The sequence below is a fragment of the Mus musculus genome, chromosome 5, assembly GCF_000001635.26.
Source record: "Mus musculus strain C57BL/6J chromosome 5, GRCm38.p6 C57BL/6J".
Taxonomy (NCBI): domain Eukaryota; kingdom Metazoa; phylum Chordata; class Mammalia; order Rodentia; family Muridae; genus Mus; species Mus musculus.
The window spans coordinates 134,702,060-134,727,417 of NC_000071.6; the positions used below are offsets into that span (position 1 = coordinate 134,702,060).

At 49.5% G+C, this 25,358-nt stretch overlaps 1 protein-coding gene across 3 annotated transcripts in view; it reads right to left on the minus strand.

Annotated features, from left to right (window-relative positions):
- Nucleotides 1–535: 535 nt before the first annotated feature.
- Nucleotides 536–25,358, minus strand: part of Eln (elastin) — a 44,774-nt gene continuing 19,951 nt past the window's right edge. Inside the window, exons 11-37 of one of the 3 annotated variants that reach the window (NM_007925.4) lie at nt 24,409–24,480; nt 23,710–23,739; nt 22,860–22,931; nt 20,405–20,446; nt 19,976–20,020; nt 19,558–19,605; nt 17,074–17,163; nt 16,930–16,989; nt 15,962–16,108; nt 14,933–14,986; nt 14,369–14,458; nt 13,625–13,672; nt 13,188–13,289; nt 11,936–11,995; nt 10,491–10,631; nt 10,347–10,406; nt 9,003–9,161; nt 8,048–8,086; nt 5,913–6,014; nt 5,762–5,824; nt 5,451–5,591; nt 4,507–4,545; nt 4,306–4,356; nt 3,682–3,726; nt 3,229–3,258; nt 2,471–2,521; nt 536–1,765 (exon numbers count right to left, since the gene is read on the minus strand). In NM_007925.4, coding sequence (NP_031951.2) covers nt 1,722–1,765; nt 2,471–2,521; nt 3,229–3,258; nt 3,682–3,726; nt 4,306–4,356; nt 4,507–4,545; nt 5,451–5,591; nt 5,762–5,824; nt 5,913–6,014; nt 8,048–8,086; nt 9,003–9,161; nt 10,347–10,406; nt 10,491–10,631; nt 11,936–11,995; nt 13,188–13,289; nt 13,625–13,672; nt 14,369–14,458; nt 14,933–14,986; nt 15,962–16,108; nt 16,930–16,989; nt 17,074–17,163; nt 19,558–19,605; nt 19,976–20,020; nt 20,405–20,446; nt 22,860–22,931; nt 23,710–23,739; nt 24,409–24,480 — 1,925 coding nt within the window. In that variant the 3' untranslated portion in view covers nt 536–1,721. The remainder of the gene's footprint in view (nt 1,766–2,470; nt 2,522–3,228; nt 3,259–3,681; nt 3,727–4,305; nt 4,357–4,506; nt 4,546–5,450; nt 5,592–5,761; nt 5,825–5,912; nt 6,015–8,047; nt 8,087–9,002; nt 9,162–10,346; nt 10,407–10,490; nt 10,632–11,935; nt 11,996–13,187; nt 13,290–13,624; nt 13,673–14,368; nt 14,459–14,932; nt 14,987–15,961; nt 16,109–16,929; nt 16,990–17,073; nt 17,164–19,557; nt 19,606–19,975; nt 20,021–20,404; nt 20,447–22,859; nt 22,932–23,709; nt 23,740–24,408; nt 24,481–25,358) is intronic. The other 2 variants (XM_006504360.4, XM_011240855.2) reach the window with 2 other exon arrangements.

Genomic DNA, 25,358 nt, shown 5'->3' on the forward strand with positions numbered 1-25,358 from the left:
CTCTACTACTTAGCTATATCCCTAAGTGACAACAGCTGAGTTGGGCGTCAACCTCCTCAATATATCCTGGGCAGTGGATGTTCTTTACATTACAACCAATTTACCACCAGGGCAGGAGTTGAAAGCAGGAAAAACAAAACAAAACAAAACAAAACAACTCCACAAAGGTGTTTGAGGAGATGGCTCAGTTGATAGATTGCTTGCTGTTCTGAATTTGGTCCCCAGAACCCATGTACAAAGCAAAAGAGCAGGGTTTGGTGGTGAGTGCTTATAATCTCAGCACTTGCGGGAAGGGGCAGACCAGGCAGAACCCTGCGGTTCTGCTAGGTGAGTTCTAGGTAAGGGGGAGACTATACCTCAAACGAGAGAGAGAGAGAGAGAGAGAGAGAGAGAGAGAGAGAGAGAGAGAGAGAGAGAGAGAGAGAGAGCACACAAGAGGTAACACTCAAAGTTGTTCTCTGGTTTCTGCACACACACGTGTATGGACTTGAACACACACCAACGCATACAAACCTAAAAGAGACCCAAGACAATAGCCTTTAAAAAGTTTATATTTATTAGTCATTGCTAGAGCAATTAATTCTCTTTTCTTATTTCGTTTTTGATTTTTTTTTAAATGTGTGTTTCATCCAGAGTTATACCAAAGCGATTAAAATGAATTTTCTCCTGAGGATATAGCTCCCCAGATTAGAAATTTTTTTTTCTCTCTCTCTCTCCCCAATTAGCCACAAAAATAAACCCAAAGAGCACACCAACAATCAAACATCATCCCCAAATATCCAGGACAAAAAATAAAATATTTTATTGATCTATCACAGCGAAACACAAAGAGGTGGGGTGGTGAGACATGCTCTGTAAGAGTGGCTCCAGGAAGAACGGGGTTACAGTACTGCATGTGGGGACAACCAGCCCACACAACCCTTTGCACCCTAGGCCAGGATCGGGGTGTGTGGTGGGGACGGGGACAGGCTGCCATGACAGGTGAACCAGGTTGATAGTGGGTATGCCCAGCCAGCTTAGTGGTACTAGGCAGTCAAGATGGACGGATGGATGGATGGATGGATGGATGGATGAGTAGGTGGATGGGTGGATGGCAGGTGGATTCCATAAGAACAAGGGAGCTATTCCCAGTGTGAGGAGCCATCTGACTCCAGGGTGTCCCAGATGTGGGAAGTAGCTTTAGGTAACAGGAGGCAGGGACAGGGGAACCAAAGAGAGAGGGATCATGTCACCAAATCCATCGTCAAGGCTTCCGGTATTTGGGTACCAATGGGATGCAGCCAGGAATGGCTCCTGGTGGGCAGGGGGAGGTGGGACTGCCCAACAAAGGTGTGCACCATCTTAATAGAGGGGCTTCAGGGAAGGGGGCAATCCCCCCTGGGATACCCTTCCCTCCTCCCTCCCCCCACAAAGAAGAAGCACCAACATGTAGCACCAATTTCCCTTGGAGATGGAGACTGTGGGGGGGAGCTCCTGGGTGGGAAGAGATGGGACACCCGCCCTGGCCTCTGATATAGGGTGGGGGGAGTTTCTGGTTAGGGCTGCATGGCTGCTGCTGTCTGATTTCCTTGTCCTGTGGGTTTCCAAGGCCACTGGCCTGTTGTCCCCTCCCAGGTGGGGGTCAGGGGGATGGAGGAGGGGGTGGTCATAGAAGGTTTACATTCTCCACCAAGCAGTAGCACCAACGTTGATGAGGTCGCGAGTCAGGGGTCCCCAGAAGATCACTTTCTCTTCCGGCCACAGGATTTCCCAAAGCAGCCCCCACCTGGGTTGGGACAGGTCACAGACAAGTGATGGTCAGCTTGGTCCCTCTGTCTGCTTCCATCCCAGGAAAAATCTAAAAGAAGCTAGTCTGTCCTTCCTTCCTTCCTTCCTTCCTTCCTTCCTTCCTTCCTTCCTTCCTCCCTCCCTCCCTTCCTTCCATCCTGAGATTATAGGCATACACCACCTTGCTTGGTTTTATACTATGCTAGGGATGAAACCTAGAGCTATATTCTCATTGCTTGCTCGCTCTCATTCATTCTCTCTCTCTCTCTCTCTCTCTCTCTCTCTCTCTCTCTCTCTCTCTCTCTCTGGTTGGGGTTGTTGTTGACACTGTTTCCTATAGAGTTCAGGCTGGCCAATGCTTCTGCCACAGCCTGCTGAATTCTGAGAAGACCTGTTTAGCAAACCTGGGGATAGATAGCCTGGGGTAGGGAGGTAGCACAGGCTGGTGTCTAGCCCTCATGTAGTTTCTCCCAGATGTGGCCTGTTAGTGCCACCTGGTGGTCTGTCCTGGAAGTCCTTCCCACTCTCTTTCATTGTCTCTTTCAAGTCCCAGACTCCTCTGTGCAGAGAGGGGCATGGGCAAGAATGTTCAGGCTACACCAAGGGTAAGCATGGAGGGTCCTAGACCTGCTCCCATCTATGAATATATGCATTGACCTCTGACTCTGTGTCTTCCTTCCCTAGGGACAGAGTCTCTACTTACCTTGGTATCCCAGGGCTCCAAGGGCTCCTCCATAGGGCTTCGGGGGTTTTCCTGTGTATGGGGGTGTTGGGAAAGGATGAGGTGGGGAGGATACTGGGTTCCCCTATCTCTACCAGCATCCCCATCTTGTGCCAACTCCACCCTGTTTTTGTAGGCTCCTAAGACCTTCCTGCCAATCAGCCCACCTACCTCTGGTCTTGCTAACACCTTTCTTCCCAGAGTCAAGCTCTGTAGTATTGGGACGGAACCTTGACCTAGTGCATTCTAGACAAGAGCTCTGTTCCTGAGTGACACTCCTGGATCCTACCTGGGGGATTCTAGGCAGGTGCTCTACCAGTGAGCCACCCCCCCAGCCTCTCCCTGGGGGATTCCAGGCAGGGGTTCTATCACTGAATCACGCCTGTAATGTATCAGAAAGATTCTAAGTAAGAGATTTATTGCTGAGCCACTGATTGGAGGATTCTAGACAGGTAACCTATCACCAATTCACACTCCCAGCCCCTCACTAGGGGTTTCTAAGTAATTGCTTTACTGCTGAGTTACATCATCAGCCCTTTTAAAAAAATGTTTATAAAAGACTTTGAGACAGAGTTTTGCTGAGTTGACTAAGTTGTTTGGAATGCTCTCCATAGTCCAGGCTAGTCTTGAACTTTGATCCTTCTGCTTCAGACTCCATACCCCCCCCACCCCCCAATAGTGCTAAGATTCCTTCTACCAACAAGGCTAGTTTATGAGATGTCTTTTTACTGAAGACTCACCACCAACTCCCAGGCCCCCAGCACCACCACCTATGGGGAAAGAAGGAGAAAAGGTATTATCAGTACGCCCACTTCTGGGAGCCTGCCATGTTCCTCCCTGATTGGAGCAGGACATGTGATATAGGAACGGGCCAGTCCTGGACCTGGGTAGCAGGAGTCCCTGATTCTGTCTCTGTTCACTGTGGGATCTTTGAATAGTGGTTAGTGGTCTCTGAGCCTCAGTTTACCTCAGGAGAAGTATGGTAGGGAAGCTCTTTGACCCACAGGGACACTGAGAGATATGAAGGGTGTCCCTGTCCTTAGAAAGGTCCTTATGGACCAGATTGATGTCTGGGCTCATCTTTGGGTCTATTATAGATGGTAGCTCAGCTCTTCTGGACAAATGGAGCAGAGGAGAAAGAAGAGTCTGGCAGAGCCCAGAACAGGGTCCCAGGGCAGGACACTTGGGCATACCTGGATAAATGGGAGAAAGTCCAAAGCCAGGTCTTGCTGCAACTCCTGAAAGGGAGACTTATGGTTGGTGATGTGTGGTGGCAGGCCATGCTGTAGCCTTATCACCTGGTCATGATGTCTGGTATCAGCTCCTTCCCACTGCCGTATGCTACTGAAGCCACATTCTTTGCGGGGTGTTTGCGTGTAGTGTATTTGTGCCTGTGTTCTCTCACTAAACCTTTTGTTTACTAATTTGGCAAAACTAGCTGGGCCAGCAAACTTCAGGGATCCTCCAATCACCTCCTCCCCAGCTTGCAAATTTTACATGCACACTGGGAGTTTGAACTCAGGTCTTCATGCTTGCATGATAAATGCTTTGCTAACTGAGCCATGTCCTCAAGCCTTGACGTCCCTTTCTTAATTAAATGTCTCCGTCTCATATGCCTGTGTGGTGCCTTGTGGCTTATGCTCTAAGCTTGGTTGGCAATATGCTCAACTTGGGGGGCGGGTACTCCTTCCATAGTTGTCTCCTGTCCTAGAGCGATTTTTCCATCTACAGACCTCACGTGAATTTAGTTTCCAGAACCCCACTGATTGTCCCCCAGAGCCAAGCAGATCTGAGAACAATACAAGAGTTAGCCATACCTCCACCTGGGAATGGCCTGGCTCCTAGGACACCTCCAAGGCCAGCAGCACCTGGGGAGAGGACAGAGGGGCGTCAGAGTGGACACAAGGCTGCTGGCACTCTGGACAAGACCTTCAGGGGTACCATGAGACAGGCAGGTGTGGGTTGTGGTAATGGGGGTACAAGCCTGTTGGAGACAGGGAGGCCACAGGGGAACTCACCATATTTGGCTGCCTTAGCAGCTGCAGCAGGGGACACACCTGGAGGAAACAGGAGAGTTCAGCAAAGCCACCTCTCTCTCCCACTCCAGCCCACTTAGCTGATCAGCATCTGCCCCTGAGTTGTCCACCCATATCCACATCCCACCATTCCACCATCCCTCCTCCTTCACACCCATCTTTCTAATAGTCTCTGTCTCTGCCTTTCTCTCTCTCTGGTGCTAGGAATGAACTCCAGGATCTAATGCATGCTAGTGTCCTACCATTCAGTAATGCTCTTCTAGCTCTTCACTGGGGATTCTAGGCAGGGGCTCTCCCACTGAGCCACATACCTAGCCCCTCACTGGGGGATTCTAGGCAAGCACTCTCGTACTGATCACGCCCTCAGCCCTTCATTCTAGGAAGCATTCTACCTCTAAGCCATACTCCCAACCCCTCACAGGGGGATTTTAGGCAAGTGCACTACCAGTGGACCTTAAGCTGCTATTATATGTCTAGTCTTGGGGCATACCGCACACAGGGTAGTTTAGGTAGGGAGACACAATGGCAGAGAGAGGAGAGAGAGAAGCACACATCCACCGTGATGGTAGAGACTTTAGGGAAGTAATTCCTCTCCAGAATGAGAAATGGGTCTGACTATAATATGCTAATAAGCCCTCACCTGGTGGGTTGACAGAGAGGAGAAGACAGGTGTTTAGGTACCTCTGTGTCAGCAGGCAGCCTGGTTCCTGCTTGCTTAAGCTCTCTACCCCTTTGCTTTCAGACATGATCTAACATATCCTAGGCTGACCTTGCACTCACTAAGTAGCTCAGGTTAGCCTTCAACTCATGATCCTCCTGCCTTCGCTTCCTGAGTGCTGGATGACAGTCTGTTTGTCTTCATACCGGCTTTGGTACGCCTCTTTCTCCTTCTCACTTACTCCTTAACTCCAAGGCCTGCAGCTTACCTCCACCAGCTCCCAGTCCACCGGCTCCCAGTCCACCAGCTCCCAGTCCACCGGCTCCCAGTCCACCAGCTCCCAGTCCACCGGCTCCCAGTCCACCGGCCCCCAGTCCACCGGCTCCCAATCCTCCGGCTCCACCAAGGCCTGAGTGAGGGGAGACCCATGCATTACACACACTGTCAGAAGACTCTCATTAAGACCCTGTTGGCAAGGGGTCTCTGAGCTCCCAGTCATCTCTGGGATTCCCAATGGCCAGAAAGTGGCTGGGCCCCAGGGGCTTAGGGATTGGCCAGGGAAGCTGAACTCTTGCTTACCATACTGGGCAGCCTTAGCAGCAGCTTTGGCAGCAGCAGCGGCAGCAGCAGGGGGTGCAGCTCCTGGGAACACAGGGACTCAAGGAGGAACTGCATGGGAGTCTCAGGCTCCATTGCCAGCCAACCCATTTTGGGGACAGCAAAAACATACCTGCTACTCTACCGGGAACACCAGCCCCACCAAGTCCTCCAGGTCCACCGAGACCTCCAGGGCCACCGAGACCTCCAGGGCCACCAAGGCCACCTGCTGCTCCTGTGGAGAGAGGACCCTTAAGGGACAGTACCCATATTTTCATTTGTCGTTTGAAGACCAGATCACTTATAGCTCATGTTGGCTTTGGGTTTTCTGCATGGCTGAGGATGGCTTAGAACTCTTGACCCTCCTGCTTTCATCTCCTAAGTACAGGAGTTTATAGGCATATGCTATATATATATATATATGCCTAGAACTTTGTTCTTTTGACTTTTGTTTTTCTGTTTTTTGTTTTTTGTTTTTTTGTTTTTGTTTTTGTTTTTGTTTTTATTTCCCTAAGACAGGGTTTCTCTGTATAGCCCTGGTTGTCCTGGAACTCAGGCTGTAGACTGGGCTAGCTTTGAACTCAGAGATATACCTGCCTCTGCCTTATAAATGCTGGGATTAAAAGTACCACCACCACCCAGCTACTTTTTTTCTTTTTTAAAAGATTTATTTATTTATTTTATGTATATGAATACACTGTAGCTGTCTTCAGACAGGCCAGAAGAGGGCATCGGATCCCATTACAGATGATTGCTGGGAATTGAACTTAGGACCTCTGGAGTCAGAGCTGGACTTTAGAGGAGTCAGTGCTCTGAATCACGGAGCCATCTCTCCAGCCCCTACTTTTTTCTTTTCTTTTCTTTTTGTCCTAGTGAGATGGTCTCACTAAGTTGCTGAGACGGACCTAGAACTCATGACCTATTGATCCCATTTCAGCTTCCTGACTGCTAGGATGACAGGTAGCATCCTACCTTCAGAGTCCTATTTTTCAAAGATGTGTTCATACCCTAGGGACATAAGGCAGAAATGCAACCTAGACCTGTGGGACTCTAGGCAAGTTCTCTACCAGTGAATCGCAAACCCAGCCCCTCACTGGGGAATTCTAGGCAGGGGCTCTACCACTGAGCCACGCCCCCAGCCCTTCATTGGGGGATTCTAGGCAGGGGCTCTACCACTGAGCCATGTCTTCAAGCCCTTTGCTTGGGAATCTCAGGCAGGCACTCATCTTTCTTTGGATTATTCTTTTCTGAGTCAGGCTCTCGCTCTTTAGGCCATGCTACCTTTGAACCTGAGATTCTCCTGCCTCAGCCTTTGAAAAGCTGGCTTCCAGGTGTGGTCTGCCATTCTAGGCAGTCATACCAGTTTTACCGATGAGAAGGTTGAGGTAAGGAAGGGGTTAAACAGAATGCTGTGTTCAAGGTCCTAAGGGCAGGAAAGGCCCCAGTGGCTGCTCTTCCAGGAGAGCCTTAGTGCGTTTCCCTGGTAAAGTCTGTTGACTAGGGCCAAGAGCAGCTGGCACAGAACCTGAGAGGAAGCTGTGGGTGACCAGGGGCTGTGTGTGTGTGTGTGTGTGTGTGTGTGTGTAGCTGAGGAATGGGATTTTCCGAGGTGGAAATTGGCCTCAAGTAGATAAACTGTGGCCAGTTGGCGCATCCCTGGCAGAGGCCCCCCTGCCTGCCTCTTGAGGAGGCCAGGAATGTGGGGGTCACAGACAGTGTGGGTCTGGCTAGAGTGCCAAGTGGCAAGGCACGCGGGTCTGCCACGTCCTCCAGGCTGGAGTGTATTGGGCAAAGTCATGCTGACAGGAAAGGAGGAAGGAGGCCTGGGGATGCCTGCACAAGGAATATCCATAACCCCACAGCTCCTTGGCCAAAGGGCGGAGTGGAGCGGGGGCTGAAGCTGCCCAGTCTTGTAGGACCAACATCAGTGACATTCCCTCTGTTCCACAGAAACTGTCAGGGTCGGAGTGGAGCTTGGAGTTAGGAGTTGTTGTGGGTGAGACAGGGTATATATAATACAGCCCAGGTTGGCTTTGGACTCTCCCTGTAGCCAAGGGTAACCTCCTGGCTCCACTCTCCAGGAGCTGGGATTATAGGTGTGTACCACCATGTCAGGCACAGCAGGCGTGTTTGGCTGCCACACGGGGGTTAATGGGCAAGTGGTAGGACTATGGCTGTCATTCAGATGTCCCTCAGAATGACTGCTCAGCCCTATACTGTCAAGGCTGGTGGGAGTGACAAGGGGACCAGTTGATGTGTAGCACTCACCATATTTAGCAGCTTTGGATGCAGCCAGCGATCCAGGTACTGTGGAAAAAAGGAAAGCGGTCAGCTGCTGAGTTCTGGACCTGGGGTTCTGTAACCTCTTCCAGGAAGCCCATCCTGACTTCTTCTATCTAGATCATATGTTTTAAAGCCCTGAAACTCTATAGCACTCTAGCCAGGGGGCGGGGAGGGGTCACTTGTAGATACAGGGCTCCAGTATTTTACCCTGACATTGTACAACTGGGACTCTTATGCTTGTCCCTTCTTATACCCTCTAGGCCCAGTGTTGCCTTACTGTGACTGGGCCCATAGTGAGGTTCAGCAGTCACATGATGAAGAACTGGGGTTCCTAGTGACATCCTTGTCCTAGTGCATTTTCAGAAAGATAACAGACTGGCCTGGAGAAAGAAACTTCTACCTTCCTTTCTGTGGGTGTTAGGTGGGCTCTTTTAACTGGTCTACAGCCTCGTTATACCTCCCTCTAAAACCTTACATTCTGGAGTTGTTGGGCATCCCCTCCCTCTCGTACTACCCCATTTGCTCTATTTCTGCTTGGTACTGGAAATAGAACCCAGGACCTCACCCATGCTAGGCAGGGACTCTACCCCTGAGCCATATTCCGGCCTCTCACTGGGGGTTTCTAGGTAGGTGCTCTAACCATTGTGCTACAGTACTAGCCCCTGTTGTATCGTGTCTGTCTGTCTATCTTTTAAGATAGAATCTTACAATATTATGCAGGTCAGCCTTGGAGCCTTTCTACAGGGCAGGCTGGTTTTGAACTCATAAGCCTCATGTCTCAGCCTCCTGAGTAGCTGAGATGGCAGGCCTGTACCCATATGTTTTTGCCGGCTCAGGAAAACCTAATGGATGCTGGGTAGAGATAGAGTCCTGGGAGGAGGTGAGTCCTCTTTTTTTGAGCTCAAGTGTATTTTCTACCAAATTCTAGAATTTTCCTTACCTGCTCCAGCTCCAAATCCAGGGACACCAGCACCAGCCCCAAATCCGGGGACACCAGCACCAGCCCCAAATCCGGGGACACCAGCACCAGCCCCAAATCCGGGGACACCAGCACCAGCCCCAAATCCAGGGACACCAGCTCCAAGCCCAGCGGCAGCTCCTGCAGAGAGGAAGGTAGTAGATGGTTCTATATATGTGGAATGTTGCCCCTGGGAGGCGCCCTAACTCAGGAGCTGAGTCAGACCTCCAAGGGAGCAAAGGCCTCCTCCCCAGCTTAGTCCTCATCTGCCGGCTTACACCAGATTCAATACTTTTATTATTGTGTATCTAAATAATTTATTCTTATTTTATGTGTTTTGCCTGCGTGTTTGTGTGAGTATCAGATCTTGAAGGTATAGACAGTTGTGAGTTGCTATGTAGGTGATGGGAATTGAACCCAGGTCCTCTGGAAGAGCAGTCAGTGCTTTTAACCCTTGAGCCATGTTTCCAGCCCCAGTTCTTATTGTTTTTTTGAGACAAGGTCTTCTTGCTAGCCTGGAACTATATATAGACCAGGCTGGCATCAAACTCACAGAGATCTGCCTACCTCTGCCTCCCAAGTGCTAGGATTAGAGGTGTGCACTACCATTCTTAGCTTTTGGAGAAAATCTATTTAATTCCCACCCATGCCAAGGTCTCGGGTACCCAGGCTGGACTTAAACTGAAGGTACTCTTTTTGTTGTTGTTGTTGTTGTTGTTGTTTTGAGACAGGGTTTCTCTGTATAGCCCTGGCTGTCCTGGAACTCACTATGTAGACCAGGCTGGCCTCGAACTCAGAAATCCACCTGCCTCTGCCTCCCAAGTGCTGGGATTAAAGGCATGTGCCACTACACCTGGCTCTGAAGGTACTCTTGAATTGCTGGTCCCGTTGCTTCTATCTCACAAGCTCTGGGATGGGTTTATAGGTATGCACCACCATGCCTGTTTTAGGCAGTGCTGGGGATGGAAGCCAGGGCTTCGTGCATGCTAGGTAAGCCCTCTATCATCTGAAGCGCATCCTCACCCTGAACCTCTTACATTCTCCTAGTGACCTTCTATGTGTAGCCGTGCCATTGACCCCCACACACTTGATACATAAACTAAAAGAAGCCGGAAGCCACTCAGCTATCTTGGGAACCAAGACTGGAAGCCAGGCCTCCCTCTTGCTGGGTCTGTACTTCTGAGCCCTCTGCTAGGTGACATGGGCATCTTAAAGACAGTAGGGATGGATCTGAGAGGCTGTGTCCTGTGGCTGTGTCCTGTGGCTATGTGCCCTGGCCGGGTGGGGGTGGGTGGGGACAGCAGAGAGAAATCAAAGCGCACTTACTGTACTGGGCTTTGGCAGCTGCCTTAGCAGCAGATTTAGCGGCAGCCGGTGACCCTGCTCCTGGAGAGAGAGGAAGAATATTCAAGATGGCACCCGTGAAGATTCCAGGGAACCCTTAGTCTCACTCAATCCACCATAGCTCACCTCCAAGACCGCCAGGACCAGCTCCAATACCAGTAACACCACCAGGGCCAACTCCACCAGGAACCCCACCAACACCAACTCCACCGGGAATCCCACCAACACCAACTCCACCAGGAACCCCACCAACACCAGGACCCAAACCTAAAAGAGAAGGAATAGTTTATCTGTAATCAAGGCCTAAACAAAGAGAACAGGAGCTGTTGCAAAGAGCCTCAGCTGAGTCAGGAGCTGTGGGTTCCCTTCCCAGCCGTAGTAAAGACTTGCTGTGTGATCTTGGGGCCAGATACTTTGCTTTGCTGGGCCTCTTTTTGCTCCTATGTAATAAGAGTCAGATGTAAATCTAGTAGTTTGTAACCTTTTGAGGGATAGGGATACTTTGGAGGCTGGCTTGAGGACGGTGGAGGACAAGCAGGTTTGTTTTTTGTTGTTTGTTTCACTTTTTTCTTTTTTAGTATTAGAGAATAAATGGGAGGCCTTGAACATGCTGGGTAAGTGTTCTACCACTGAGCCACACCCCCGGCCCCTCCCTGGGGGATTTTAGGCAGGAGCTCTACCACAGAGCCACGCCCCCAGCCACTCCCTGGGGGATTCTAGGCAGGTGCTCTACCACTGAGCCACACCCCAGCCCCTCACTGGGGGATTCTAGGCAGGGCCTCTACCACTGAGCCATGCCCCCAGCCCCTCCCTGGGGGATTCTAAGCAGGAGTTCCACTGCTGCTGCTGAAAAGGTCCCATATTTATTATTATTATTATTATTATTATTATTATTATTATTACCTTTATTATTTACTTTGAGACAGGGTCTAACTAAATTTCTCAGCCTGGCCTTGTACTTTCAATACTCTTGCCTTAGCTCCTTGAGTAGCTGGGCCAAGACTCAGCACCCTCAGCCTATGACAGGACCCCAGCTGAGTTCCTAGAAGTGGAGCACCTACCATTAATCATATTCAGGATTAACACATTTAGGAAATGTATACATTCTTGGGGCTATTGAGGGTGACCTTGACATCTATCAAGAAATACAGCCCATCAAGGGGATAAGGCTGGACTCTAGTTTGAAATTCAGAAAAGAACCAGTCCTAGTTGGACTTGGGGAACCAGGAGCTTTCAGAAGTAGGTTGGGGCAGGTCATGGAGGGCTTGGCAGTCCTACACTGCTAGAGAGGAGCAGATAATCTAAAGGTTTGAGAGCAGCTCATACGCAGGGCTGGGGATGTGGCTTAGATAGTAGAGCGCTCACCTGGCACACAGTAAGTCCTGGGTTCTATCCCCTAGTACTGCATAAACAAAGTTCAGCACTACATGCCTGGAATCCCAGCATATGAGGGGTAGAGACAGAAAGAGCAGGAGATCAAGGCCACCCTTAGCTCCTCAGCAGGAGGTGTGAGAAGCCTCTGGTCTGGGGTCAATGGCCAGGTACAGAAGGGTACAACTTAGCATACTGACCTGCTTTGGCGGCTGCTTTAGCGGCGGCGGCAGCAGCTGCAGCTGCAGGGGTACCTGCTCCTATTTGGATAAAGAGATCATAAGATGAGGCAGCCCTGAGCCTATGGGGATTTCAGTCCTGTTTAGGATGCTCTTACATAAAAATTTCCTCGTAGCACTTTTATCCCAAGCTGTCATAGGAAATGACTCCTTCCTCATCCTTTAAAAAAAAAAAAAAAAAGGCGTCCCCGCACACACACGTTTACAAAAGTTTTGTTGGGCATTTAACTAAGAAAGTATTAACTATATAGATCTGTTTTGCGAAATTTGACTTCTCAGAGGTTTCTTCCCATATATGAGTACAGGAATCACACCATTCAGAGAGGTCCTCCTTGTCTTGTTTCTGATCCTACAATGTACTTGAGGCAGCGTCTCTCACTGAGTTCAGAGCTCGCTGTCTCAGCTATCCTAGCTAGGCAGCTTTGTCTGGGGAGTCCCTGTCTCCATCACCCATATCCTAACAGTACAGGCAGGCCACCATGGCCACTGGATTTTATGTGGGTTCTGGGGCTTTCACCTCTGCCCATCAGACTTATTGCAATGCACACATATGGGTGTCAGAAGACAACTTATGCCAGTCAGTTCTTTCCTTCCAACATGTAGGATTTCAGGATTCGAACTCAAGTCCCCAGGCTTGGCTGCATGTACCTTTACCCACAGAGTGACCCTTCTTTCTTTGCAATATCGGAAATGAACCTGAGCTCTTTTGCATGTTCCGCAAACATGTTCACTACTTAGCCACACTCCTAGTCCTAGTTCCTTTATAAACAAAAAAAAAAAAATTACAGAAGGATAGTTTTATCCTAGAGGGGGAAGAAGAATGCAGAAGAGAAATTGGGAAAGCCTTGAATACTAAGGCCTTTCAATCATCTCCCTTTGATCTCTGATTGGTGGATAACAAAGGACCTAAGGTCACTTGAGTGAAGGGTCTTCTGTTGGTAAGGAACTAGAGATACCCCAGAGGCAGATCACTGAACTCTGGGTGATAGGAGGCTCTAGAGCTGGCTGAGTCTCCCCAGGAAGGGAGAGGCTTGCCAGGGATCAGCAGCCAGGTCCCTATAGAGGGCCTCTCCCCATTCAACTGCTTTAGGGGAAGCTCTCCCCGTTTCCCCACTTATCTTTGGTATCAGTTTTCCTATCTGTAAAATGCCAAGCCCCAAGCCTCTTCTATAAGACCATACAGACCCATCTCAGGATGGGAAACACGGCTCACCTGGCACTCCACCAGCTCCCGGCACAGCTGGTACTGCACCTGGCAGTGCACCTGGTACTGCACCTGGCACCAGGCCTCCCAGGGCTCCAGCTCCTCCAGCACCTGCAGGAGAGAGGAAAGAACCCCTGCATTCACCTCATCCATCCATCCATTTATCCACCACCACCCACGCCCCCACATGTATATATGTGTGTATGGGTAAATGCAGACATGTCTGGCACCTTCAACTTACTCTTCTGGAGTGAGCTGGCAAACAAGGTACTAATAATCTTAACAGCAAAAGGAAATGGTGGAAGAGTTGAGCATGGTTTAGAAGGCAGGTGGGGGTTGTGGATTTGCATCTTTGCCCAGGAGGCCCGAGTGTGAGACTGCTCAGCCCTCACTCAGAGCCTGGCCTCCACAGAGAGAGGGGCATCATACAGGGCAACGCCACTTACCATACTTAGCAGCTTTGGCGGCGGCAGCAGCAGCAGCTGGGCTTGCACCTGCAGGAAAAAGAGAAGAGCAGGTGGGCACATGGATAGAAGAGTTAAAAGGATGGGGAGGTGGAAGACAGGTGGCCAGGCAGGTAGGGGAGTAGGTCGGTGGCTAGAAGGATGGGCGGATGGGTGGGTGAATGGACCAATGGATAGATGGGTAAATGGTGGATGAATAGATGCATAGACTGAAGGATACAGATAGATACAGATGGATAGATGAATAGATAGGTAGATAGATAGATAGATGGATGGATAGATGGATGGCTACACAGATGGCTGGAGAGATGTGTGTATACACGTATGAGTAGTTATATGGATGAATGGGAAATGGGTGGTGTGTGGATGTATGGATAAGTGAGATGACGAGGTGGATGGATAAATGGATGACTAGGCAATAGATTAATGGCCAGGTGGATGGATAAATAGATGAGTGTAGGGATGATGGATTGATAGATGGATGAACAATAGATGAATGGATGGATCAATAGATAGAGAAATTAATGAGTGGATGTTTTTTTTTTTGCCCAGATTATTGTTGAGCAAGGATTGTAGCTTTCCTAGTTCCTAAATGCTATGACGATTGCCTCTCTCTTTCCTAGCACACCAAAGCCCACATCTCCTCCCCAAACCCCTGCATGATTTGACCTATTTCTCTTCCCCTAGCCTCCCAGAGGTGGGACTAAAGCACTTGGGGAAAGATACCTCCAAGTCCTGCTCCAGCTCCAACACCATAGCCAGGAAAGCCACCAGCACCAACCCCATATGTCGGGATGCCAACTCCACCTCTGGCTCCTGTGGAGGAGAGAGAAGACATAGAGTCTCTAGTGATGCTGGACAAGCTCTGGAGGGATGCTCACTAGCTGGGAGAAAGGATGCATGCTTCCTTTAAGCTGGTCCTTGGGGATATGAAACTGGGATTTATAGGGTCCCTTACTAGACTCCATGAATCCTGAGTCTTTCCTGACTGTCTTCCCTGGGTATTTGGGGGAAACACCCTTTTGTTATGGTAAGGTGAGTAGGCTTTCTCTCACCAGGTTTTCTGTCCTTTGAAAGGACTTTGGTCAAAGCATGGGACACTATTTAGATTGGGGATGGCATTCTGGGGTGGTCCTGAGACAATTGGTAGACACTATCCTGGGATCCAAAGGATTCAAGTAGCTCTGCCTGGGGCTTTCCCTGGGTGAGCTGCTCTCCTCCAAGCAAGAGGATGGAGGGCTTTTTACTCTGGCAAGCAGAATCCAGAACAGGGATGGACAGGGCACTTACCGTATTTGGCAGCTTTGGCAGCAGCTTTAGCAGCTGCAGCTGGTGACACAGCTCCTGGAGAGATCAAGGGGACACAATGCTCAGGAGATGGTCAATGTATATCTCCCTGTCTACCTGTCTGTTACTTATTATTATTATTATTATCTGTAGAGCTGTGAGATATCTACATCTCTGTCTATCCATTTGCTCTCTGTCCTTAGGTCACAGTCTACCTACCCACCCACCAGTTCTCTGTCCATTTGTTGATTAATGGATGGATGGATGAGTGTATGCATGAGTGTTTGGACAGATGGAAGGATGGAAGGATGCATGGATGGAAACCTAGACATCAATCTCTTAGTCATCCACAGCTGTATCCATCTAGTCATCAGCTTACACATCCACCTGCCCATCTGTTCATGAGCTCATTCACTGTACTACTTGTCTGTCAATAGCTTATCTACCCACCTGGCCATCAGCTGATCTGTCAGCCTGTCTATCTGTCTATCCATCACTGTAGCCACTCATTTGCCCATGCGTGCATGCATCCATCATCCTTCTAACCACGTATGCAGATTCCTCCCTGCATGCCCATCTGGTTTTCCATCTGATAACTCGTCTTCCCGACTGCTCTTAGCCCCTCCTATCTACCTGCATATTCACCTATTCTTGCATCTACTCAGTCTCTGCTCACTCTCTCATTGGTCAGTTCAACTGCTCATCAACATGACCACTTCTATGGCCACCCACTTGACCATTTAACAATCTAGCCACTTACCTGTCCATCTACCACTTACTGAGTACCTACTTAGCTAAGGGATGGGGCATATCAATGAAAGGCATGGTTATTGCCTTGGCAACATACTGTGGATTAGGAGGGAAGCTGGAGATGTTGCTGTTGCTAGAAGCTAGCTAGAAAGTTATTATAATCCAAAAGGGAGAGTATTAGACTTGGCTAAGAGTATATATAGGTGAATGAGGTTTTTGGGAGGATACAAAGTCTCCACAATATTTTATATATTGCTTACACACACACACAGCCCAACTTACCTGGTCCACCCACAATGCCTGGACCTCCAATACCAGGGCCCCCAACACCTGGGATGCCACCAACACCAGGAATGCCACCAACACCTGGGATTCCAGCACCTGGGAGCCTAACTCCTGGTCCACCAGGCACTAAACCTCCAGCAGCTCCTGTAGATGGAAAGAGGATTGTCCTGGACTGAGCCTTGTGGAGACCTCAGTATAGGTCAGTTTGGGGATCACAGTCTGTACCGAGTGAAGGATCCCATGCGGGTGGGTTGGTGATCCTTCTACAAAGATCCAACTCATCAGAGAGCAGGGGATGGACTAAGATGGAGCCCAAAGGGACCTCTAGTTTGGATATATAGCTGGAAGAACATGATTAATTCTAAAATGAAATCAAAATGTCTGCTTTAGGAACCTAGACTGTGGGGTTTTTTTTGTTTGTTTTTGCTTTGTTCTTTTGTTATCATGTTTTAGTTTGCAGTACTGGGAATTGAAACCGTGACTTTGCATATGCTACTGCTCTACCCCTGAACCACATCGAAGCTTCCTGCCAGGGGATTCTAGGCAGGGGCTCTACCACTGAGCCACGCCCCCAGCCCCTCATTGGGGGATTCTAGGCAGGTGTTCTACCACTGAGCCACGCCCCCAGCCCCTCACTGGGGGATTCTAGGCAGGGGCTCTACCACTGAGCCACGCCCCCAGCCTCTCACTGGGGGATTCTAGGCAGGAGCTCTACCACTGAGCCACGCCCCCAGCCCCTCCCTGGGGGATTCTGGGCAGGTGTTGTATGGCAGCATCCTTTTCCCTGCAAACTCCATGTAGAGTGGGAGCTGCCTTTGAGACTGAGTGACCAGTATGGATAAAAGCCTCCTTTTGGGGAAGTCAGAGATGTCCCTAGGTGAGCAGAGGCAAAGTCTACCCCTCCTCATGGATCTCCAGTGTTCATGCAATGCCCCAAGCCTTCCATTTCCTGAGGGGGCACTCACCATACTTAGCAGCCTTAGCAGCAGCCTTTGCAGCAGCTGCTGCTGCAGGAGTTCCAGCGCCTGGAAAGACAGGCACAGAGGGTGAGGTGTTGCCGCTGTGGCCCCTCAAGGACACCTCCACCCTCCAGCTGGGAGAAACATTACCTGCAATGCCTCCAATCCCAGGAATTGCGCCAGCACCACCAGGAATGCCACCCCCTCCAACACCAGGGAGGACTCCAGCTCCCCCAGCACCTGCCGGGACAAGACGCCATGTGACTCCCCAGAGCTTCTGAGGCCAGACAGGAAAGCTCCAGAGGGGTCAGCACATTGTGTGTGTGCGCGCATGTGCGTGCATGAGTATACTTGCATATGTGTGCCAAGGCCAGATGTTAACCTTTCCTCAGGAGCTTTTGTCCCTCTTTTCCCTTCTCTTACATGTGTGCACATGTACGTGTGTATGCATGTTTTCCCATGCATGTGGAAGCACATGCATGTGGGTGTTTGTGCATCTGTGTGTACGTGCATGCGGAGGCCCAAGGTTGATGGCGTGGAACCGTCCTTGGTGAATTTTTACTTTAGCTGTTGGGGCAGGGACTCTCCATCAATACGGCTAGCCTTACTAGCCAGCTTGACTCTGAGGACCTCCCCATCCCTGCCTTCCAAGGGGGAACCCAAATCCTCATGCTTGCTAAGCCAGTGCTTTAACCACTGAGCTATCTCCCCGGACCCCACCTTGATTTTTGAGACTAGATCTCTTCCTTTTACCTGGACTGTGTGTGCCAGCTAGCCTGGCTGGCCAGTGAGTCGCAGGTGTCTACCTGTCTCTACTACCCTAGCACTATGATTATAAATGTGTGCAGTCTTGCCTCCTTTTTTAAAACATGATTAGAGAGGCTTGGGACTCAGGCTCTCATTCTTGTGTAGCAAGCACTATACTGACTGAGTTGTCTCCCTAGGCTCCTTACCATCTGCTGTTTTGTGAGACAGGGTCTCAATTAGGTGGCTCAGGCTGGCCTTGAACTATGTATCAATCCTGCTGCCTCAGCTTCCTGATAGGCTATCCTTTCACCCAGGAACAAGCCTCAGTATCTCCAGCTGGGCTTGTCTGGGAAGGTTCCCGCCCCAGAATTCTTGGGTTTGCCCCCAAAGTGTCCATTTCAGCTTGCTCATTAAGGGAGTCTGATGTTCACAGACAAATCCCTTTCTAATCACCTCTACATACTGACAAACCACAAGCTCCGTTCCGTGGGCCAGAGGGGCCCCCAAAGGAATGTTGAAGGTTTCCTTTCCCTGTGTTCCGAAGACTCAGCCAAGTTTATGATCCAAGTGTCTGGCTGCCCAGCTCTGGCAGCCCCTGTCTGCAGGCTCTCCAGTTCCCATATTCCAGCTATTCCACCAATCCCAGTCTGCCAAGGGGCCTCAGTGCCTGGAGAAAAGCCTGTGGACTTCCCAGGGCAGGATCAGTTTCTCCTCTAACTTCTGCCTCCTTAGTTGGTAGGGCCTTCTGTCCCCTCCTGATATGGAGGTAGGAAGGCCTCCTGGATTGGAGACTAAGGAGAAAATTTTGGTCCTAGTGAGCTGACCTCCATCTGGATGCAAAGAGGATACCTCTTGCCACACCATGGCCACAGCTAGGCCATCCAAGGGACTGTGGGCTTGGGGAGGGGTTACACTTTTTGTAGTATATGTGAAACAGATATATAACATTAAAAAATGCTTATAGAGGTGCTGTTTATATCTCTTTCTCTAATGACCATGGTACCCATCCTCAAAATTCCTGTGTACCTGTCACCACCTCCCAAATGCTGAGTCCTCACAGTCAGTGTCTGGCCCACAGGGCGAATACCCCCGTCCCCTTGTAGCCTAAGGTCTTGAATGACAGGTCACACTCTCCAGTTAGCTTTTCTCATTTTCCCCATGGAGAAATAATGACTCTGTCAGGGATGTGTCCACATCCCCTGAGATAGGCAGGTGGAGAAAGAGGCACTGGATGGAGGGGAGGAAGGATGGGGGAGGGGCAGAAGGAGGCATAGATGGGGGAGGGTGGGCGAAAGGATGAGAGATGCCTGAGTGGAGGGATGGGGCGTGTGTATATGTATGGATCAGGAAGGAATAGGTGTGGGAGGAAGAGGGGTAGGGTAGGTGGGTAGATAGGAGATGGATGGAGGGAAGAAGGAAGAGATAGAAAGATGAGTGGATGAATGAATTAAAGGAAGGAGGGTGACAGAGGTAGTGAGGGAAGAATAGGGAAGGGAAGGAGGTGTGAAGGGATGGATGCAGAGACGTGTGATAGAGGCATGGATAAGGGATGGATGCTGGAAGGGAGAGGTGGAGGAATGGATGCGTGGATGGATGGATGGATGGATGGACGGATAGAGTGAGGGAAAGAGGGAAGTGTAGAGGGATGGATAGAGAGGAGGGATGAATGAATGGAGAAGACCAACGAACAGAGGGGTTGATGGGTGGGTAGGGTATGGGTAGATGGAGGGAGGGAGGGAGATGTAGAGGGATAGGTAGGTAGATAGAGGAAAGGGGAGGGGGCGCTACACACACCAGTCACGTTGTTGAAAAGGGGATAGGGGGATGCAGAGACCACCTGGCTTGTTCTAACCATCACAGGATGGCAAGGGTCCCCAGGACACTCACCATACTTGGCTGCTTTAGCTGCTGCCGCCGCCGCCTGGGATCCGACCCCTGGAAGAGGGGAAGTGAGGGCACACTAAATAAAGATGGTACTGGTGTCCAGGTATCCCCAGACCACTGTGCTCCCAGCCTCACAGACACTCAGATGTAGCTGGGGGCTTCATAGCCAGTAAAGGCCAAAGAGCTGCCCCTAGACTTGGACTGAGGTCTTCATGCAGGGCGGGTTAGCTGGTGTTTTGGATGCAGGGTGGGTTAGCTGGTGTTTTGGATGCAGGGTGGGTTAGCTGGTGTTTTGGAGGCAGGGTGGGTTAGCTGGTGTTTTGGAGGCAGGGCGAGTTAGCTGGTGTTTTGGATAGTCCTTGGAAATAGAGGCATTGGTGTCCCTCTGGCTGAAAGCAGGCGAGATTTTCTTTCCCCTTACCTGTCCCTGTTGGGTAGCCAGCCTTGCCCCCTGCACCAGCTACTCCTGTAAAGAAGATGCTTGGCTGTCACTCACATAGATGTTGCCACTCTGCTGTCCCCTGTCCCACTTGTCCTAAGTCTCCCCCGTCACCTTCAACAAAACTGTACACAGATACAAGTGTGCATAGGGGATGCCATCCCATTTTATAGGCAAAGACACTGAGGCTTAGAGAAGGAAACAATGGCTTGCTCAAGGTGTTGTGATAAGAAAGGGCTGTAACTGAATGCTAGGCCAAGTTCCCTGTGTTCATTTTTGTCCTTTGGGAATTTTTTATTCTAGTGCCTTGCTGGGTGCTTTCTTGGCCCATGGCTGGGACCTCAGTACACTTTCCAACCCATAGAACCAGAAAGGACCAGAGCCCCACAAACCCATGAGGGCATTACTTACCATAGGGCAATTTCCCATTGGTATAGGGCAGTCCGTAGCCACCTATGGACAGGATAAAGGATGGATGGGGTGAAGGGTTAGTGCATGGATGGATTGTCGGGGGAGAGACAGGGGTGAGAGGATGGAGTATATAGGGTACATGGATCACGGAGGGAGGAATCATACAACGGATGGAGAGAAAGAGGGATGGATGGAGAGATGAATTAGAAGGAAGAAATGATGGATAGATGAATGGAAAAGAGTAGGTCAGAGGAGAGTAGGATAATGGAGGGATAAATGCTTACAAGGAAGAAGTGATAGATGGAGAGGAATGGATGGAGAGAAGGAGTGATGGATGGACAGATAGATGGACAGATGGATGGATGGATAGATGGAAAGTTGGTAGAAGGAAGGAGTGATGGATGATGGATAGGTGATGGATGGACAGAGAGATGGATGAAAAGTGGATAGAAGGAACAAGTGATGGATGGATGGATGGATGGATGGATGGATGGAGAGATAAGTGGGTCGAAGGATTGATGGATGATGGATGGACAGATGGATGGACAGATGGATGGACAGATGGATGGACAGACGGATGGATGGATGGATAGATGGAAAGTAGGTAGAAGGAAGGAGTGATGGGTAGATAGATGCATGCATGGAGAAGGAGGGAGAGATAGTAAGGAATGGGTAGAGGAAGGAGTGATGGACAGATTGGCAGAGGTAGGGATAGATGCCTTTCTTGTCTCCCATCTGCCTGATTGGACAGATTTCCCCCATAACAGATCTTTCTTACTCTCTTGAGAATCAATCACTACTTGTTAATAAAGTCTATCAGGTAGAGAGAGCAGGGAGAGGACAGGCACTCTTCTTCAGACCTAGGTACCAGCATGGCCAGATGGATGGACAGACAGATGGATGGATGGATGGATAGATGGAAAGTAGTGCCTCCCCCTGTGCGTGCTCCCACAGGGGCTGGACTGATGGCTGTGATAGAGGTGACAGGGTGGTGATAGTGGGTAGCTAGACCTGGTAGGAGTCTTTCTAATGCATGGTGGGATTTTCTTTCTTTCTTTTTCTATTCATTCTCTTGTTTTGTTTTGTGGTAGGGTCCCACTCTGTAACCCAGGCTGGCCTCCAAATCATTGTATACCTCACTAGTAGCCCAGGCTGGCCTTGAAATTATATAATACTCCTGCTTCCAGCCTCCAGAGTTCAGGGATTATACCCCAGTACAATAATGCCTCCCCCCTATATACATATATATGTGTATATATATATATGTATATATATACACATACACATATATGTATGTATATGTATATATGTATGTGTATATGTGTGTATATATACATATATATATGTGTGTATATACATATATATGTGTGTATATGTATATATATGTGTGTGTATGTACACAGGCATGTGTGTATATGTGTACATGTATGTACAGAGGCTAGACAACAAACCTCAGTGTAATTGTTCAGGGGCTGTTCATCTTGACTCTCACTAGGACCTGGGGCTGGTTGAGTAGGTTGGAATGACTGGCCAGCAAGCTTTAAGGATCCTCTTGTTTCTACCTCTCCAGCATTGGGATCATAAGTGTACCCTACCATTTCTGGCTTTTTTTTTTTTAATGTGGGCTCTGAGGAATGAACTCAGGTCCTTGTACTTGTGCAACAGTTTACCAAGTGAATCGTCTCCATAGCTCTGTAGATGGTAATGCTTATCCCAGTGTGAGTAGGGCCAAGCAAGTCCCCTTGAGGCTGATTTTCCAGCAGAGGATCAGCAAACCATGCCTGTTGTTGTTATTGTGTGTGTGTGTGTGTGTGTGTGTGTGTGTGTGTGTGTGTGTGTGTATATATATATATATATATATAAACATGGGTATGTGTTTGTGAGTTCGTGTATATATTCATATGTATGTGTGTGTATGGATGAATACTATTGTGTGTGTTTTCAAATCTGCATAAACACTACTGCATATATGTGTGTGTGTACATGTGTACATGTTTGTTTTAGTGTGCATGTATGTGCATGTATATGCATTTGTGTGTGTATGCATAGATACCACTGTGTGTTACATGTGTGTATGTTTGTGCATATGTGGTATGTATATAAATGTGTGCATGTTTGAGTGCGGTGTGTGTATGTGTAGATACTTCTGTGTTCAAGTGGAGTTCAGAAGATAACCTCAGGTCAGTCCGCATCTTCCACTCATCTGAGGAAGGGTCTCTTTGTTGTTTGCTGCTGTGTACACCAGGCTACCTGGCCCATGACCTCTCAGAGTTTCTCTTATCTCTGTCCCCTGACCCCTCCGTCTCAGCATAGGAGTACTGGAATCACAGAAACACACTACTGCACTCAGCTTTATGTGGGTTCTGGGGATTCGAACTTGTGTAGCAAGAGCTTTACCCACTGAAAAATCTCCCCCCACCCTGGTGAAGCATCTTAAAACCTATCTCTGGCTTACCTGGCAGCTTTGGTGCTTTGATGGGATAACCCAGTGGGACACCAGGCTGCTGACCCCCAAAGGGTCCGACCCCTGCAAGAACAAAAGTAAATCAAAGTCCCAGACCTTGGGGTGGCAGCATCTTCTTAAATCCCTGACAGAAAGTCTACTCTCTGTTCAGATGGAACACATTCCTCCCGGCTGGCACTCTGGGATTGTTCTGCCATGGGGACCTCCTTATCTCTTTGTCATCGGTCAGGGATACACTCCCTAGTGATAGCCAATGTAGAAGCTGAGGGACACATTCCTACACTCATCTGTGTAGACTTTAGTGCACTGCTGGGTATCGGGTTCCATTTTGGATCTGCATTGATGGAGTTTGGGTTAGGACAGTGGTTCTCAACCTTTCTATTGCTGTAATACTTTGAGTTTCTCATGTTGTGGTGACTCCCCCTCCCTACCATAAAATTATCTCGTTGTTACTTCATAGCCACTATAATCATGCTACTGCTATGAGTTATAATGTAAATAGCTGATATGCAGGGTAGTGGATATATAAACCCTATGAAATAGCCACTTGACTTCCAAGGGGGTCGCGACCCCCAGGTTGAGAACCCCTTGGTTTAGCGCTCCCCATTGGGGATAGATGACACTTTGGGTAGAGGCCTGTTTTTGTTTGTGTTTGTTTCTTTTTTTTTAATTTTTGGAATATGGGTTCTGGGGATTGTGCTTAGGTCCTCATGCCTGTGTGATTAAACTCTTCAACAAACCTTGCAACAAGAGACATGAGAGATTGGGCAGGTATGGATAGGTTTCTGCATATCTAGCCCCAGAGTGTCCTCTCAACTTTGGGAGAGCAGCTTTAACTTACCTGGGATTCCAGCAAAAGCACCACCTCCACCTGCAAAGACAAAGAGCTGCTGCTGTGGCCCAGCACTGAGTGTGCAGCACACAGAGCACTGGCTCTAGGCTTCCTTTGTTTATGATGGACAGGAGATCTACCACTGAGCCACGCCTCCAGCCTCTCACTGGGGTTTCTAGGCAGGGGCTCTACCACTGAGCCATGCCCCCAGCCCCTCACTGAGGGATTCTAGGCAGGGGCTCTACCACTGAGCCACACCCTAGCCCCTCCCTGGGGGATTCTAGGCAGGGGCTCTACGACTGAACTATGTCCCCAGCCCCCATTCATTCACTAAGGATTTCTAAGCAAGCACTCTACTACTGAGCCATACCCCTCAGCGCTCTTTTTACTTTTAACTTAAAACAGTGACCCCACTTGCCCAAGTTGACCTTGAACTTTCAAGCCTCCTGTCTCCGCCTTCTGAATAGCTTGGAATTATATGCCTATGCTACTTGGTCAGGCTTACTCTATGGACTTTCTGAATACCATGCTGCCCTTCCTAGCCAGCAGAAGCAAGGCCGGGACATCGGTAGTACCTTCCTGTACCCACAGAGATTCCCAACGAAGCTTAGAATCCCAAGGTATCCCTTACACCCCAGGTCAGAGGGGCCTGCAGGCAGACAGGCAGAAGATTCTACCCTGGCCCCCAGCACAGTTGGTTATACATACCTGGAGCCTTGGCTTTGACTCCTGTGCCAGTGGGAACTCCAGGGAGCACCCCCACACCAGGGAACCGAGCTCCTGAGTGGCAAAGACATGTACAACAAGTAAGGAAGGGGAAACTCTATTTGGCACCCTGTGCCAACCTTAGGTCTATTGACCGATCTATTTCAGTGCTGATGACCAACTATGGGCATGACTAACAGGGCAAGTAAAATATGGACCAGTTTGTGGGATTTTCTTCTTTTGTGTAGCTCAAGCTTAGAGGATTTGAATTATTAATTAATTAATGGTGGTGCTGTGAATTGAATCCAGGGCCCCAAATATGTACCATCCCATCATTGGGGGATTCTAGGCAGGGGCTCTACCACTGAGCCATGCCCACAATGCTTTTCTTATTTTTGAGACAATGTCTGGCTAAGCTACCCAGGTTAGACTTGAACTTTTGATTCATTTATCTCAGCCTTCCAAGTGTCTTGGGCCACTAGTCCTGGCTGGAAAATCTGAGTTTTAATCCTAACTCAACTGAGCCTGACCTCAGCCTTGGTGGACCTCTTCAGTAAGTTGTTAGAAATCTGTCATGACCACGCTTAGGAGAAAAGGCACAGAGAGATCTATAGCCACACCGCCTTGAATGTGTGTGTCTGATCGCAGAAGCAGGATCCAGTCTAGTTAATGCTTGGATGGGAGGAAGTGTGGAGAGGCACATCCCATGTGACATGCTTCTCAGTGGCTACCCTATGACTCTCTGCAGACTCTTCCTCCTCTCTCGCCTCCCCTGGGGCTTGGCTGCCTCAACCAGGAAGGAAGGGATGCCCTGTCAGCAAATCCCTGAAATCTGGGCTTTTGGGGGATTTCAGGAACCTTGTTGGGTGGGGAGGTAGGTTCTGGTTGGGAAAGAAGTGAGGGGAAGTTCTTCGGGGGGTCTACTGTAGGGCAGACTTTCTGGGCGTGCCTAC